This window comes from Pyrgilauda ruficollis, unplaced genomic scaffold (assembly GCF_017590135.1).
Source record: "Pyrgilauda ruficollis isolate IOZ18807 unplaced genomic scaffold, ASM1759013v1 scaffold17, whole genome shotgun sequence".
Taxonomy (NCBI): domain Eukaryota; kingdom Metazoa; phylum Chordata; class Aves; order Passeriformes; family Passeridae; genus Pyrgilauda; species Pyrgilauda ruficollis.
The window spans coordinates 546,488-561,530 of NW_024515875.1; the positions used below are offsets into that span (position 1 = coordinate 546,488).

General features: G+C 35.9%; 1 protein-coding gene across 5 annotated transcripts in view; it reads right to left on the reverse strand.

The window, feature by feature from the left end:
* Positions 1-15,043, reverse strand: part of LOC121351528 (ABI family member 3 binding protein) — a 136,523-nt gene that overhangs the window by 27,265 nt on the left and 94,215 nt on the right. For all 5 annotated transcript variants that reach the window (XM_041463732.1, XM_041463731.1, XM_041463730.1 and 2 more), the window contains 9 exons: positions 14,654-14,728; positions 12,950-13,024; positions 12,240-12,314; positions 11,686-11,760; positions 9,999-10,073; positions 9,445-9,519; positions 8,292-8,357; positions 7,880-7,954; positions 2,532-2,627 (listed from right to left, as the gene is read on the reverse strand). In XM_041463732.1, coding sequence (XP_041319666.1) covers positions 2,532-2,627; positions 7,880-7,954; positions 8,292-8,357; positions 9,445-9,519; positions 9,999-10,073; positions 11,686-11,760; positions 12,240-12,314; positions 12,950-13,024; positions 14,654-14,728 — 687 coding nt within the window. The remainder of the gene's footprint in view (positions 1-2,531; positions 2,628-7,879; positions 7,955-8,291; positions 8,358-9,444; positions 9,520-9,998; positions 10,074-11,685; positions 11,761-12,239; positions 12,315-12,949; positions 13,025-14,653; positions 14,729-15,043) is intronic.

The following is a 15,043-nucleotide window of genomic DNA, read 5'->3' on the forward strand; positions in this document are numbered from 1 at the left end:
CTGGAAAAACAAGAATTCCTACTTTTCCCTTCTCCTACTTCTGACAATGATTTGAGTGCTGGTCGATGATGCTACCAAATCTAATTACCAGTGTGTGGAGACTGAACTTGTAAACTAGGATGCACAATAGAATTTAGGGATTTCGTGAGTGTAGATTCTTGTAAGGACAACAACATGGTGAAATGTTCTTATTTAATTAATCTCTAGGCTTCTTTCTGGACGGGCAGTCCTTAATCAGACACTCTCAATGAAAGAGAAGGATGAGCAGCCTCTTAGGGCAGACATCTTTATTGGGGACACAACAATAGGAATGAGTGCCCCCTCAGCAATTCTGTGGGTAATACCAAGCTGGTAGCTGGTCGTGCAGTGGACACACTGGAGGGAAGGATCCCATCCAGACAACCCTGGCAGGTGGAGCAGTGGCCAATGCAAACCTCCTGAAGTCCATCACGGCCAAGCACAAAATCCAGCTCCTGGACTGGGTGCAATCACCAGTCTCAGCGCTGGCTAGATGAGAGATTAAAAACAGCCCTGCTCTGCAGATATGGACTTGAGGATACTGGTGGATGAAACACCAGAGACAAACCAGCAGTGTGGGCTCTTAGCCCAGGAAGCCATGTGTGTCTCGGGCTGCACCAAAAGGAGTGTGGCCAGCAGAGTGAGGGAGGTGATTCTACCCCTCTGCTCTTGTGAGGCCCCACCTGCAGTGCTGCATCCCGCTCTCGGGTCTCCAGGAAAACAGTAACAGGGGCCTGTTAGAGACAGTCCATGGAAGGGCCACAAAATCTATCAGAGGGCTGGAGCTCTTCTGCTATGAAGAAACTCAGAGAGTTGGGGTTGTTTAATGAGAAGAGAAGGCTCCAGAGAGACTTTAGTGCAACCCACAGTGCTTAAAGAGGGCCTGTGAGAGAAATGGAGAAAGGGTTTCTAACAGGGCCTGCAGTGGCAGGACAAGGAGAGACAGCTTTAAACTGTTTAAAGGGTAGATTTATTTGATAATAATATATACTGGAAGAGAGTTTGTTTAGATTAGCTATTAGGAAGAAATTCTTTACTGTGAGGGTGGTGAGGCACTGGAATAGGTTGCCCAGAGAAATTGTGGAAGCCCTATCCTTGGCACTGTTCAAGGCCAGGTTGGAGGGGGCTTGGAGCAACCTGGTTTGGTGGAAGGTGTCCCTCCCAAGGCAGGTGGGGTCTTTAAACATTCTTTGGTCTTTAAACGTCCCTTTTTACCCAAAGAAAATTTCTATGATTCCATGAATTTTGATACACATGTTAAGGCCACATGAAGAGAGCTGAGATTGCAGTTATACAAGAAAATGATGAAACAGTAGTAGCTAATTTTACAGTCATACCCAACTGCCTTTTATGACTACAGTTCAAGGTACTGACCTCAAAGCTCTAAAAGCTTAACTTTAGACATCAAATGTCATAAAACAAATAAAAGTTGGTCCTAATGTTCCCTCAAATCTATGTGCATAAAAAACCTTCAAGTCTCTGCAAATCACAAGTTGGATTTACTTAAGGAAACACCACTGCCTGACATTCAGCAACAAAAAGTGCAGAGTATCATCCTTGTTTTGAGTTCATACTTTGCCTTCAGCTGCTACTAATAGTACATCACGCTAGATTTAATCTTTGCAAAGTACAGTGGTCAGACTGAATAAACTAAAAAAGGATAAAACATGGCCATCAAGATAGGCTCTTTTCATTGTAGAGGTAAATTAGGTGCAAAGGAAATCCAACAGGGACTAGGAACACACAGCAGTTTATAAAATAGTATTTTAAAATAAGATATTCTCAAAGAAGAAGCTACCTAAAATGAACATCTGCAGCTGAATAATAAATCCAAAAATAAAACAAAAGATTTAATTTTCAGTCAGTTTCTATGTCAGAAAAAAACCACAGATAAAGCAAATTTTGTGCCTGATTATGCTTATGTAACAGAGAAATTCTTTACACATCAGGGTACTTTCCCGTTGTATGTATGTTTCAGTTAAAATATTTTGATTGTTTTGAAAACATGATTGCAAGACTTGCCAGAAGAGTAAACCCTACAAGTCTTGTATTATACATGTAAAAAACTCTGTAACCTGATTTACTCCACATTGTTATTTTCCTTCAAGCCTAATGTTCTGACTTTTCCAACAATCCCAATATTCAATGAAAATTCCTCATACATGAGTTGGTTATGCTTTTACTGATTCTCCTTTGTTATGTGGAAAACATTGGCATGAAAAAAATCAGTGCTTACAGTATTGTAGCTGTTAGATCATAAGGATACAGCTCCGGTGGTGAAAATTTCTACCATATGTAGTGACTAAGCATATGTAAGTGACTAAGGAGTGGCTATAAATTATTCTTATCTCTTTTAGTAGCATCCGGAAGCCATAAGAACATGTACTGATGAGGATGATTATGAATTATTTTTTCTTCTCAGTAGAGATGCTTTGTGTGCAGAAAAGGCAGCATTTTTATTTTTAATAATAATTGTTAAAAATTGCTCTATTGTTTACTTTTATTAACCTTACCAGAAATTGGCTTTTGCCAGGTGTCAACATATTCTGGAGGTCTTTTGACATCTATGTCAATTGGTCTGGCAGTAGCCTCAGGTGTATAAAGGTCATCTGTGAAAAAAAGGAAATGAAATAAGTATCTACAGTGTGGCACCAAGTCATGGTATACTTGTATATAGAATGTGTTCAAACTCCAGCTGACATGCAGTTGATGCAAAACCAACATGTGTCTCCTCTGTGTTTTTACTTATAACTTGGTAATATCCATTATCTTCTTATTCAGCTAAGTGGAAAGTGATCTGGTTCTACAAAGTCTACAGTTTAATTTCAAACATTCCTCTAGTAAAGCATATTTGGAAAGAGAAAATTAATAAGATGAAGAGGTAACAGATGAGTTAAACCAAGACTATGTGTGGAAAAATGAGTAGAGAGAACATTCTAGTTCTTCAGTGTAAAGAGTAAAATGTCCATTGATCCTTGCAAAGGGCACAGTTCTCCTTCTCCCCATCATATGATCTCTGGTCACCCTCCATATTAAATGGTTAGAGCAATTCTGGACCAAATATATTCACCATGTTTGGAGTACAGGAGGCAAAGTATACACAACATCCAGTTTGTATATAAGAGAAAGTCCTACTTGAAAGTTATATAAACACATTTTTAAAAAAGTAAGTGGCATTAAAAGATCATCACAACTCCTGGTACAGAACAACTGTTTCACATGCTGGTATTTATAGGATGGCCAAACTGCTAAATTAATATCCTGTCTCTACATAAAGTAAGTATATTTGCTTTATAAAGACTGTATATACAGTAAAGTAAGAAGATGCATTGCAACTTCATCATGTTTGTGGGAAAACCCCCCTACACCCTTGCTTAGGATGTAAGACAAAAACTCCTAAAATCTGTTATATTTTAAAAAATAAATCTCAATATTACTTTAATTATCAAATTCCAACCCTGTTCCAACATGATCTAATCACTTCAGCTAAAGATTTCATAGATTTATAATCTGGTTCTCAATTTGTCTTGATATTTCACTAGGATTTTAATGGTATGAAGCAGATAATTTTTCAATTACTTTACTATTTGACCGTTTTTGTTGCATGTTCATTACAAATCCACAATCCATACATGATAAATAATTTACTGGAGATTAAAGCAAACTGGGAATAAGACTTGCAGGAAGCTGGGAAATGGATGCAGGTGACCTGGTCCCTATGTCTAAAATATCTGAATACATCATATGGTTTTATATAACTGCAATGTGTCTTCAGATAATTAATTAGATCTTCAGCTAAACAAAGCACCAGAGTGATAATCAATGTTTCATGTGAATGATGTTCAAGGAAGAAAAGGCATGAGAAGACCAACACCAGCCTTAAAAAATGAAAAATAATCTTGTACATCATGAGGTATAGTTTAATTTCTCAGCTCACCTTTAAGTGAACATATCAACAAAATGTGGTTGCACATTGACTAATTCACACTAAATCACCCAAGTGTATATTACAAGTCTAAATTACTTTTGCATGTTACAGTCTCTACAGAAAATCTATCTCTATTCTGCTTATTAGAATCTAATTTAGATTCATAATCTTTCCTGTGTTATGTCAGCTGAAAATGAACAAAATATTGTCCATGTTCTAGCTGGAAGAAGTAATTTTATTTTCTTTTCAGAAACATGCATTTCTGTTCTGATATTAGTAAAGTAGTAACAAAAAATAAGTCAAAGTTTCAAACCGCAATACCTTCATGCTGACAAAATCTCCTATTTTGAGTGTTTCAATATGCTTTATAGTTACACAAAAGTTTGTGTTTTCACACGTGGTACCTGCACAACCAAAGTTTTCTGTATTTGTCATAGCATTTGCCTAATGCTATGCCTAATTCTACCTAATGTAACTTGCTTATTAAAAGCACTTACCACATTCATCCAAACTTTTAATCAGAATTTAGAATAGACCTATTACTTGCATATGTCTTTGTGTCTTCTTTTAATTCTGTATTTTTTCCTGGAAACACTCATGGGGTCTGGAACATGTTAAACTAACCTCTCCGTCTTTAATTGCAGGAATACTGTTAGAAGGGTGGATCATTTAAAGGGGAAATAATAGAAAAAGTCCCCTTGATAAAATAAACTGAAATACCTTTATACTTGAGTTCCTCTGAAACTTGGCTATACACACAGTTTAAAAATAAAAAGAAAATAGAACTCAAAGTTAATGGTCATTTTAATGAAAACTATGTATGCCTCCCTTTCAAAAGGGAAAGAAAAATGTTGCTCAAAGTTTGTTTGCTGACATTTGTCAGAAAGCTCAGTAGATCAGAAGCAGTATTTATATGGTTAGGATTAAATTAAAAAACAACCCAGTAAGGTAAGTTACATACACCAACATCTGGATAAAATGGCATTCTAGAGAAAATGGCTAAAACATGACAAAAACCAAAAAGGAATGCTAGTCATGAGGAAGAAATCCCTGCCTCTTTTCCACAGTCCAGTTTACCACCTGGCACTACAGCTGGCCAGGAGGCTGAAAAGCCTGCCAGGAACCAGCCACAACCCCATGTGCTGGTGATGGAAAAAACAAATTCCACTGCTCATCATCTGGGCCCTGCAGCTGCCAAGCCCTCCCTGCATGGGGCGAAACATCTTTGCACTGAGGCTAACAAACCCAGTCAGGAAGAAGAAATGCAGTACAAACAACAGCAGTGCCAGTCCAGCAAGGAGTAAAAAGATCCAAACTGGTGTCCAAATAATGGAATATCCAAGAATATGTGATGTAATGTCTAAAGGTAAGTCTGAAAACATACTGTTGCACATATAGAGCATATTCCTAACAGCCCACTTAAAAATTCTGATCATCTTAGGTCAAAAGTTCAGGATTTTGACCACAGAAAATAGTGAAAAAGGAACTTTTTTTGTCTTTGCTCAGCTGGTAGGATTTGAAGTTCCAGGTTATAGAGTTCTTTCCCAAGTCTCTTTTGCAGACTTAGGAATTCTTTTGCAATAGGTAATTCACTGCACATTGCTTGGGAGAGATACAGAAGATTTCTTTAGTTGGCTACCTGAATTCCTTTTTGTGTGAATTTATTTTCATGGGCACGGTCAGCCTTGTGTCTCAGACACTGGAGCAATACTGTGATGTACTTGCCTTACAGAAGACTTGGGATTTCACTTACTGATCATCAAGAAAAGTACAGACTGAAAAGTTGTGACAAGCTGCAGTCCCCTCTCAAGATGACATAAATGTATGAAATTCATTGGTGATTTCTCTTACATTTCTCAGAAGAAAGGTGCAGACTCACAGAAATGTGTCAATGAGTGTTGTGGCCATGGGGTTGGAGGTACAAGAACTGGGCAGGAGATACCAAAGGCCTTTGGTATTTTGGATACTTTGACTTACAGGGCTTACTTGGCAGCACACAAAATTTAGCTGAGAGACATCTACAGCATATTTCTTTAACTTAGAGAAAAAATATGCTTATTTAACTTGGCAATGGAAACCACTACTGGAAGCATAATTTTTCAGAAGAATTCTAAAAGAAGGTACTTATTTACCAGTAAGTACACACAACATGCCCAGTAATTAGTAGTTTTGTGGTGACTTCTGACACCATCTACCACAATGAAGCTCTAGTTCTTCCTGGCAACAGGCACTACAACAAAGGCATGGAAATAATAACAAATGATGGGCACACCAAGAGGGCCACTTACAATATGATTTCTTAATACTTTGGCAACTTAAACCAGCATTAAGCACATAAAACTAGTAGTAGTAGCTAGAAGTTTATACTACTGATTTACTTAGCATGTAGTAAGTTTTGATGGTGTTTCAATAACCCACCAATACCTCTGCCAAGGTTATGATTATAAGGGAGAAGAGAAAACTCAATGTACTGTGTAATGTAACTGTGTATTTGTGCATAATTTCATAATGTGATCATTCCTGGAGACCTTTGTGCATTCTCCTATTCCAGTAATCAGACATTAGAAAGCTCACTTGTATAAGGTGATTTCCAGTGCAAGTTAACAACAAAACCTTTTGACCCACAACTACTGAAATCTGGCAATTAATGCTTTAACTGGCTCTGATGTCCTGGAATTTCATGGCCTCATTGAATTTACCAGAAGGACTATGCAAGATCAGAGAACATGTAGCTCTAGTGAAGGCTAGTGAATGTAATACAGAAATGTATGCCATACTCTAAACAGGTTAAATTTAATTCAGTTTAAATATACAACCATCTCTGCTGAATTTTTACCATTTCTAACAACATGGTGGACTTATGAAAATGTACAGGAATGAGTAGCTCAAGACGTTTTACAATCAGCAGCAGGTATAAAATTTCCGAATACAGCAGAAAGAAACATTACACAGGCAAAATTATTTAGAATAGGTGGAATATCATTGGCTACCCTAATCTAGCTAGCATAGAAATAGTAACAGGAGCCAGCAATAATATGGGACAATAGAACCTTTAGTGGGCGGTCAGACAAATGTTTGCCTTGAATATGTACATTATTATTTATTTATATTATTTATTATTTTAAACTTGAACTGTTGGTGAAGAATCCCAAAAATATATATTTAATTAACCAGTGGCTGTATAAAAAATAAATACCCAATGCTATTTGTATTGATGTAATAAATTAATGCTCTATGAAATAAAAAAAATGGATTCATTATGAATTAACACTGAAAATTTTATGTTGATTGGATGGAAAAATCAAGTACAACTGAAAAAGGATACTTTATTTTTTCCCCAAGTAGACATGTCTTTTTAATAAATCTTTGTGGTTAGGGATGTTTGTTATCTGTTGGTTAAGGACATGTAAATTGAAGCTCTCACTTTGATGTCATCTGCCATCCACCAACATGGAATTTTTTTGGTGCTGAAGCATCCAAGCCTGAATACTGCACAGTCCAAATACTGCATGGTCTGAGTGTGAGTAGGTCTGATGTGAACACACCATGGGCATAGGGTGTACCTAGAAAGATACCTGGCTTTAAGGCTACCAAGCCTCCTGACTTGGACTAAAACAAATGGGTGATCTTTTCCAATGAAGCATTTTCCAGTACTTATTGTGGATCTGACATCTAGAAAACATTAGTGAAGAGTAGCCACACAGTAATAAATCTGTAAATTTACACAGACTGAGTGCCAATATAATTTCATAATCACCCTCAGAAATTGTATAACAAGATCAGTAGAAGCAATTAGACGTGGCACTCTGAGGAATTAAATTCTAGAATAAAACACAGTGAGATATTTTGCAGGGCTCAAGATGACTTGGGAAAGTCACATTCCAGTCTCCTATTGATAAACTTAAAAAAACCACCCCAGCCCCAGAACACTACCTGATGTTGGCACAATCCACTTTGGCAGTCCAGGTGCTTTTGTTCTGACTGGTGCTAGTGTGGTTTTACTAAAAGCTGTGAGAGAGTTTCAAAAGAAAAAAAAGAAAAAGAAAAAAGAAAGAAGTTCCATGAGAAGAATACCCAACAGGCTTCTATGTGATGCCAAGAATTCCACACTAGAGAAGAAGAAATAACACCTGCTGTGACACGCATAGTTTTAGTTTTGTTTCTTTTTTCTTGGTTTTTTTTTTTTTTTTCTGATTTGAAAAGGCTTTACCATTAGATTTATTAATTGATTGAAAAATATCCCATTTTTTTCCTCCCAGCAATACTTAAAATTCCACTAAGACTAGATAAAGTTAATTAACTACTTAAACTCCTCCCCATCCCAGACTGAATAAACAGTTATTACCAGGTCTTGTCTGTGATTTATCTGAAGGCTGTGGTCTTGCAGAAGTCAGACGAGTTTTATGAGGTGCTAAAAGAAATAAGGTCCTGTTTCAATGCTGTGTGTAACAGAACACGGACAGCGCAGTGCGATTTGCCAGACAAAGAGGTCCATGCACCAATGTGATACAGCAAAATGGACACATGAGAGCTCTATGAGTTCTAATCCAAAATGCATGTGGGAAATGCTAGTTTCTTTAGTGGCCAGATGACTCCGTCATGCAGTCTGACCAGTTACATTCATACGTTGGTTTAGGAAAAAGATGTAAAATATTTACAGCCAGTTACCCAAATGTATATGGATACAGAGTTAGCTCTGCAAGGTATCCATGGCCTTAAGACATTTAATTAGGTTCTGTAAAAAACAAACAAACAAAAAACCTCAAAATAAAACACCGAACTGAACCCCTCCCAAACCAAAGACTTACATAAAAGTATGAAACATTAAAATATTGCTGAGAAAACAGCTGGGGGCATTTAATGCAGACACTGTGCAGGGCAGATGAAGAACAGTGTCATCAGCAAGGCTGAAATCAGAAGCCCTGAACCTTTTTTTATTGTTGCCTTTCACTTGAAAAATAATTTTGATAGTCTAGATGTTGGATCTGTGGAAGATGAAAGCATAAGCAGTAGTCACTGTAAATCAGTTCTTTTAAGCAGAGCTGGCTGTTTGATATTAAAGACAAATAAACGTTCGACCCATAACACTTAATCCAGCCTCTCCAAAGGATCAGAGAAAATACAGGACAGAACATACTACTCATTTTTAACATTTAGATTGGGGAAGTTATACAGATTTAGATTTTGTAAGGAAAAAGTTGGAACTCAGTTACATTGATGTTTGCAACACTACATACATATGAGTATCCAATACACAGCTGTAATACTGTTTGAGAACTTAATATAATCTTCGATATTTGAGGCAATACTGTGCAAATCCCATTTTCAGAGAAATAAACTAAAATATTTGATAATGGGAAAAATAAATTTTCATATTACTTATTTGAAACAGTTTAAAAGGTAATAATGAACAGACTATTAAACAGTAAACTGTATTGATTTTACTTAAGATCTACAGACTCTCAATATAACAACTTAAGAAGATCTTAAAAAATTACCTGTTTTGAACCAAGGAATTTCAGTTGCTTGACCAATTTTGGGCCTGGGTGAAATGTGGTATGTTTCATTGGGAACTGAAAATGGACATATTGCTGCTTAGCAAATGCAAATGATTTCCTTTTAAACATAAGACATCACAGGTGGAAAGGAAATTCAAACTGTCTGTGTAAATCATAAACAAAAGAGTCAGTGCTAGAAATCTGGCTGGAAATCATGCTTTTATACATGTAAAAGACTTTCCGTGTCTGGTAAGGTATATATCATTAGTAAGTCAGACAAAACCAGAAAAGATGATAAGGCAATGTCTTTTTACATGACACCTCAGCCTCGTACATGTAGTACTTATTTCTATAAAGAATCACATGAATAAGAAAAATGGCTGGAAAATTAAAACCAGCAACATTTTGTACATGCACTGGGCTGTAACTAACAAATTAATGTGACAAAGATATATTAAGGTATTTCTGTTGATTAAAGTGTAGGTTTAGCCATATAGCAAAAGCAGAGAAAGTAAAGATTGATGAAAAATAAACTGATGTAATATTCTCATTACCCAAAGTTATTTTGGACCCATCAACAACATGAACTGTTACAAGGTTAATTGATCCCAGGTGTGTTGCCCTTGGAGCTATAAAAAATAAACCATTGTTCTGTGAGAAGGCAAATAAAAGAAGTTGGATTTCATGAAGGATCTGTCTCCATTGTTTCCTAAAAACCTATCTGCACATCTGCTAGGACAATTTTAACAGACATGAGACAGGCACATTCTGATTAGTCTGGATGTATTTTCATGCTGACAAGCAGACAGTGTAACTATTCTGCTGGGCCCCCACTAACTTCAGAACATTTGCCCTAAACCTGGAGTTTTGACAGTCTTTGGTCTTTCTAATACTTGTTGATTAACTTACACTTCTCAAAAAAAAATTCTAGAAGTTATGAGTAATGTATTTATTTTTCAGACCTCACTCAAATTTGAATGAATTAATTGAAAGGTCTCCAAGTTACTGGATGAAAAGGAGAGACTGGCAGGCAGAGGCACATACTGCATGGCTTTTTCTTTCAGAAGTAAGGTAAAAATATGGAAGCTGGAAAATAACCTACTTACTCACATAAGGAGCAGTCTCTAAAAAGAGCCATTTATATTTCACAGTAAACATTTGATTATAATTTTTCCTACCAATACCTTGTTTTGCATGTACACCTTTATAATAACTTAAACTTTAAATATAAATTTTATAAGTATTTTAAAAAGGCAAAAAATAAGCCTCTAAATTCTGTTCTCTAAAATTCTTTCACTAAAACTAAATTTGTAGTGGTACCAAAAGATGGCACTTGTTAACTATGATATGATTGCAATTAGCTCTTATTCAACTGAGACTTAGAATCTAACTTGGTTATTGATCAGCCTTTCAAAACAAGGTATTTAGAAAAATCTTTTTCCTGGACTGTTCAGTTTGATGTTCACAGTAATATATATACACATATGGTGTATGTATAGATAGAATATAGTTCTTGAATGAATAGGGTCTCTGCTTGAAATCTCTTTGGCCATAAAAAATGGACAGGGAGAAAGAAGGTGGAGGGCAAATTACTAAACTATTCATTAAGCTTTTTTTCTAAGAATAAAATTTTATCAATTCAAAGGTTAGATCAGAGAGAAGGAAAGATATAGACATGTAGTCTCTCTTCACCTAACTATATTTTTCTCCTGTTATCTTCCTTCTTAGCAATTTCTCTTGAAATAGATCACTTCATGGTAAAGCTCAGATATCACCACCCTTCACTACAGATGTGCATCCCTGAATCTACCATGGTTACTGCAAAATCACTGGTATTGAAAGCACTTCTACTCTTAGCAGGTAAAATATCTTGGACTGAAACTCTGTAACCCAATTTTCAAAATACTCGTGAAATTGAATCAAACGTATTTAGAATAATAAAATTTCCCCAAACAAAAAACTTTTTGAATGCAAGCACAGAAATATATTTTAATTAAAATTAATTAAATTTCTCACATTTTTGATGGCTACTAAACCCATTCAACTGCTTTCCATGGAAATTGATCCAATCCTTGGATATTCACTTTGATATAATTTATGAACAAGTTCTTAGCTGAGCAATGATACAAAATTCTGTTCTACTTATTATGCATGCTCCATGACTGCAAAACTCAGTGACAGCAGAAATATAACTAAGGCAGTGCCACAGTAACACTTCTAAAGTTACAAACTGTAAATTACCAGGTTTAGTTTGTGGTACTTCTGGCCCAACAGATGTTTTGGATTTGGAAGGAATGAGCAGTGTTTCTTTTGGAGCTGAAAGAAAAGGAAAAAGATTATTATTGTATTCTTCAGGAGTCATGATCCAATGCCATACTTAGCCCACAGAAAATGCATGCCTCAAATGCCTGAAAAAAAGACAATAACAATTCCGTGGCTTTCTGGAACCTGAAAGAAAATGACTAGCCAAAACACTGAAAAGTCCCAGCAGTGTGCTGTAGGGTAAGTTGAGTTAGGGGCTAAAATTCTTGGTCTAAAAGAAAAATTAGGCCACTGACTTTGGTTGGAGGTCTGACAAATACAGATTTCTGATCAGACATAAGCTGTAGGCTATTTTTGCTTTACTTGACAAACAGAAATGAGAATCCTCTGTGCTAAGATACATGCACGTGGCAGCAGAATGAAGAATAGTGGACTGGTGTTATATAAATACCACATTGGAGCATGTTCTCTAGAAATTTCTCCACTGAAAAATTAGAAATACCTGTATCTTAATGTTAAGGAAACTTATTTACCCATTGTTGCCCTTGAATGACCAGTGGTAGTAGAAGATTTTGTAATAATTGGTTGTGGAGTTGTCGGATGTATTGCTGTTAAGGAGAAAATGTGAAAAATCTTAGAATACTTATCTGTAATCTAAACAAAGCAGCATTTGCTAAAACCTGCAAAATGTCCCAAACTAAGGAGTAGCAGAATATCTTGATAATCAACTGCTGACAGATATAATTCTCTCTCTGTTAACTTCTGCTATACATTTATACCAAAAATGGGAAGCCACACAGCCCTCCATAACTATTTTTAAAGCTATTTTCATTTCAATACAGCAGACAATGTCTGTTGCTAACTGCACAAGCACATTGTAAAGAAGTTCTGTTGCATTTCAAGAACCAATTAAAAAAAATGCTCACAGAGGAGCACCCAAGATTACCAGTAATCACAGAGAGCTCAGAGAACTGCCTAGCCACTGAAATTTGTCAATACCCACATTACTACATTTCAGTCATCATTTGCTATGTGTAATAGACAGAGGAATACCATTATATATATTATACATATCTTACTATTATTTGTAGTGCAGTTTTGGCTTACTTTGGGTTTATCATCTGAAGTGTAATGCATTTGTTTCACCACAAAACTGGCTATGAATAATCCCATTAAGAAGCACAAAACCTGAAACTTGGGGAAAGAATGATTAAACGCAAAATTAAAATAATGACTCCATTACCAGGTTTGGTGTATGGCACTCTTGGTCTTTCAGTTGTTTTTCGTTTGGTATGAATGAACTGTTTTTCAGTTGGAGCTAGAATAAAAACAAAACAGCACCCAAAACAATAATGAAAAAATGCATTGCTTTTCACAGTGCACAAGGAACACAAGTATGATCTGATCTAGAATAAGGCAAATTATATAAGAATAAGCTGAAAGTTGTGATTCCTGCAAAGAAAGGAAAACAAGTTAAATGGCCACTTATACAAAAAGACTTCTACAAAAATATATACAAACTTGTAGCTTTACATCAAGCAGACTGGAATATAGTCATTAATGTCATCATACTGTAATAGGACAAAACTAGACTGTGGTAATCTGTGTCTTCCTCATCTGCCACACATGAGTATATGAGGACAGGATTTCTTTTTCAGTGGAACATTTGTGTCAAACTTGATTTCTAAATTAAATTCTTTTGTTCTTATGTGGGAACGATTTAATATTGTTATCTTCACACTATTCAGATAAAAAAAAATCTTGTAAGTAAAAGTAGGAATCATTGTAGAAAAAGTAGGAAAAGGTTATCTTAGCACTTTTTAGTCTGTGGTCTACACCAATGCAAGAGGTCCAAAATTATCTGCCTTAGACTGTGCAGTTTTCATCCCCCTTGCTCTGAGGAATCATTTTCTGCAGTGACTGTTGCTCAGGTAGCTCAGGTGTTTACAACAGGGCACCTACTTCATAAAGCTAGATGAACAGATACTGAATGAATACTAACCTAAGTATCATTGCATACAGAGAATATAAATTGGAATAGAAACATGTTTAAAAGCAGTTTTAATTTCCTCTTCCTCAAAAAGAAAAGAAACATAGTTTGATGATTATAAAATGCCTATTAATATTTCATTCTCAGAAAATATATACCATTTCATTCTCAGAAAATCACAGTCAAGGTCTGTCTCTGAAGCTGGGGACAGAAAACTGGTTGAACAACGATTGCTCAAGCAATGTCCTACTCCTGGATAGTGCTTGGGTTCAGTGACCCTTACTTGATCCACATCTGACAATTGACTTAAGAAGGAAGAACACTCAGCTAAGGTTTCATATATTTAAGCAAGTCTTTCCAACATGGATAACTAGAAGAAAGCAGAAGATGGTTTCAAGAAGCAGAGTGGGATTTAGATGGTCACATAGCTGGTCTGGAGACTATGCCATTGTTGATATGCTAGAATTTTTTTCTGTAAAATTAAACTATGAGGAGTGAAGGAGAGTATTTTAGAATGAAATTATCCACAATTCACATGAAGAATAGGGGATTAACTCAGTTGGTTAGAGCATGGTGATAATGCAAGTGTTGTGATGGACCAGTTTACTTCAGAGTCGGACTCGATGATCCTTGTGAGTCCCTTCCAACTCAGACTATACTGTGATTCTGTGAAGCATCTCTATCTGCTCTTTAAATAAAGTCCCCTTTTACTGGAAAATAGATAACGTCTGGAGGAATTGCATCATCCTGGAAAGGCTAGAAGAGGAGGAAAAGAACCTTTGGAAGTAAATGAGCTCATGCATTCTTACCCTTATCAAGACCAAAGAGCAAGTAAGTATCTACAAGTAGAGCAAAATTTCATTATTAGCTTTTAATAAAATATAATGAGCTCTCTTTTAGAAGATATTCTCTAAAAAATGTGTAAAATAGAATAACTATTTATGAAATAACAGTTACCAAATATTGCCTTTGTTCTTTCAGGAATATGAGGAATCATAGTAGCATCTCGTTCATCAAAGGTTGGAAGAATCTCTGTTGGAAAAAATGTCAATAAATTATCTGAATAATGAAAGAAATCTCCCTTTCCTCCTTTTCTCAAAAAATCTTTCAGCACTATACTGCATACAACAGGAAAGGGATGTCTTAAAACAGCAATGGGCATTTACCCTCAGAAATTTATGGTTAGGAAACAACAGTTACAAACCTTCAGTGAAATAACTGATTATATTACATAGGTCAGTTGGATTTATGATGGGGAGTCACCTAAGCAAAATGTAATTGAAGGGAAACCTCACTCTAATCTGGGTGAAAATGCATGTATAAAGAAAAAGCACTGCAACAGTGTTA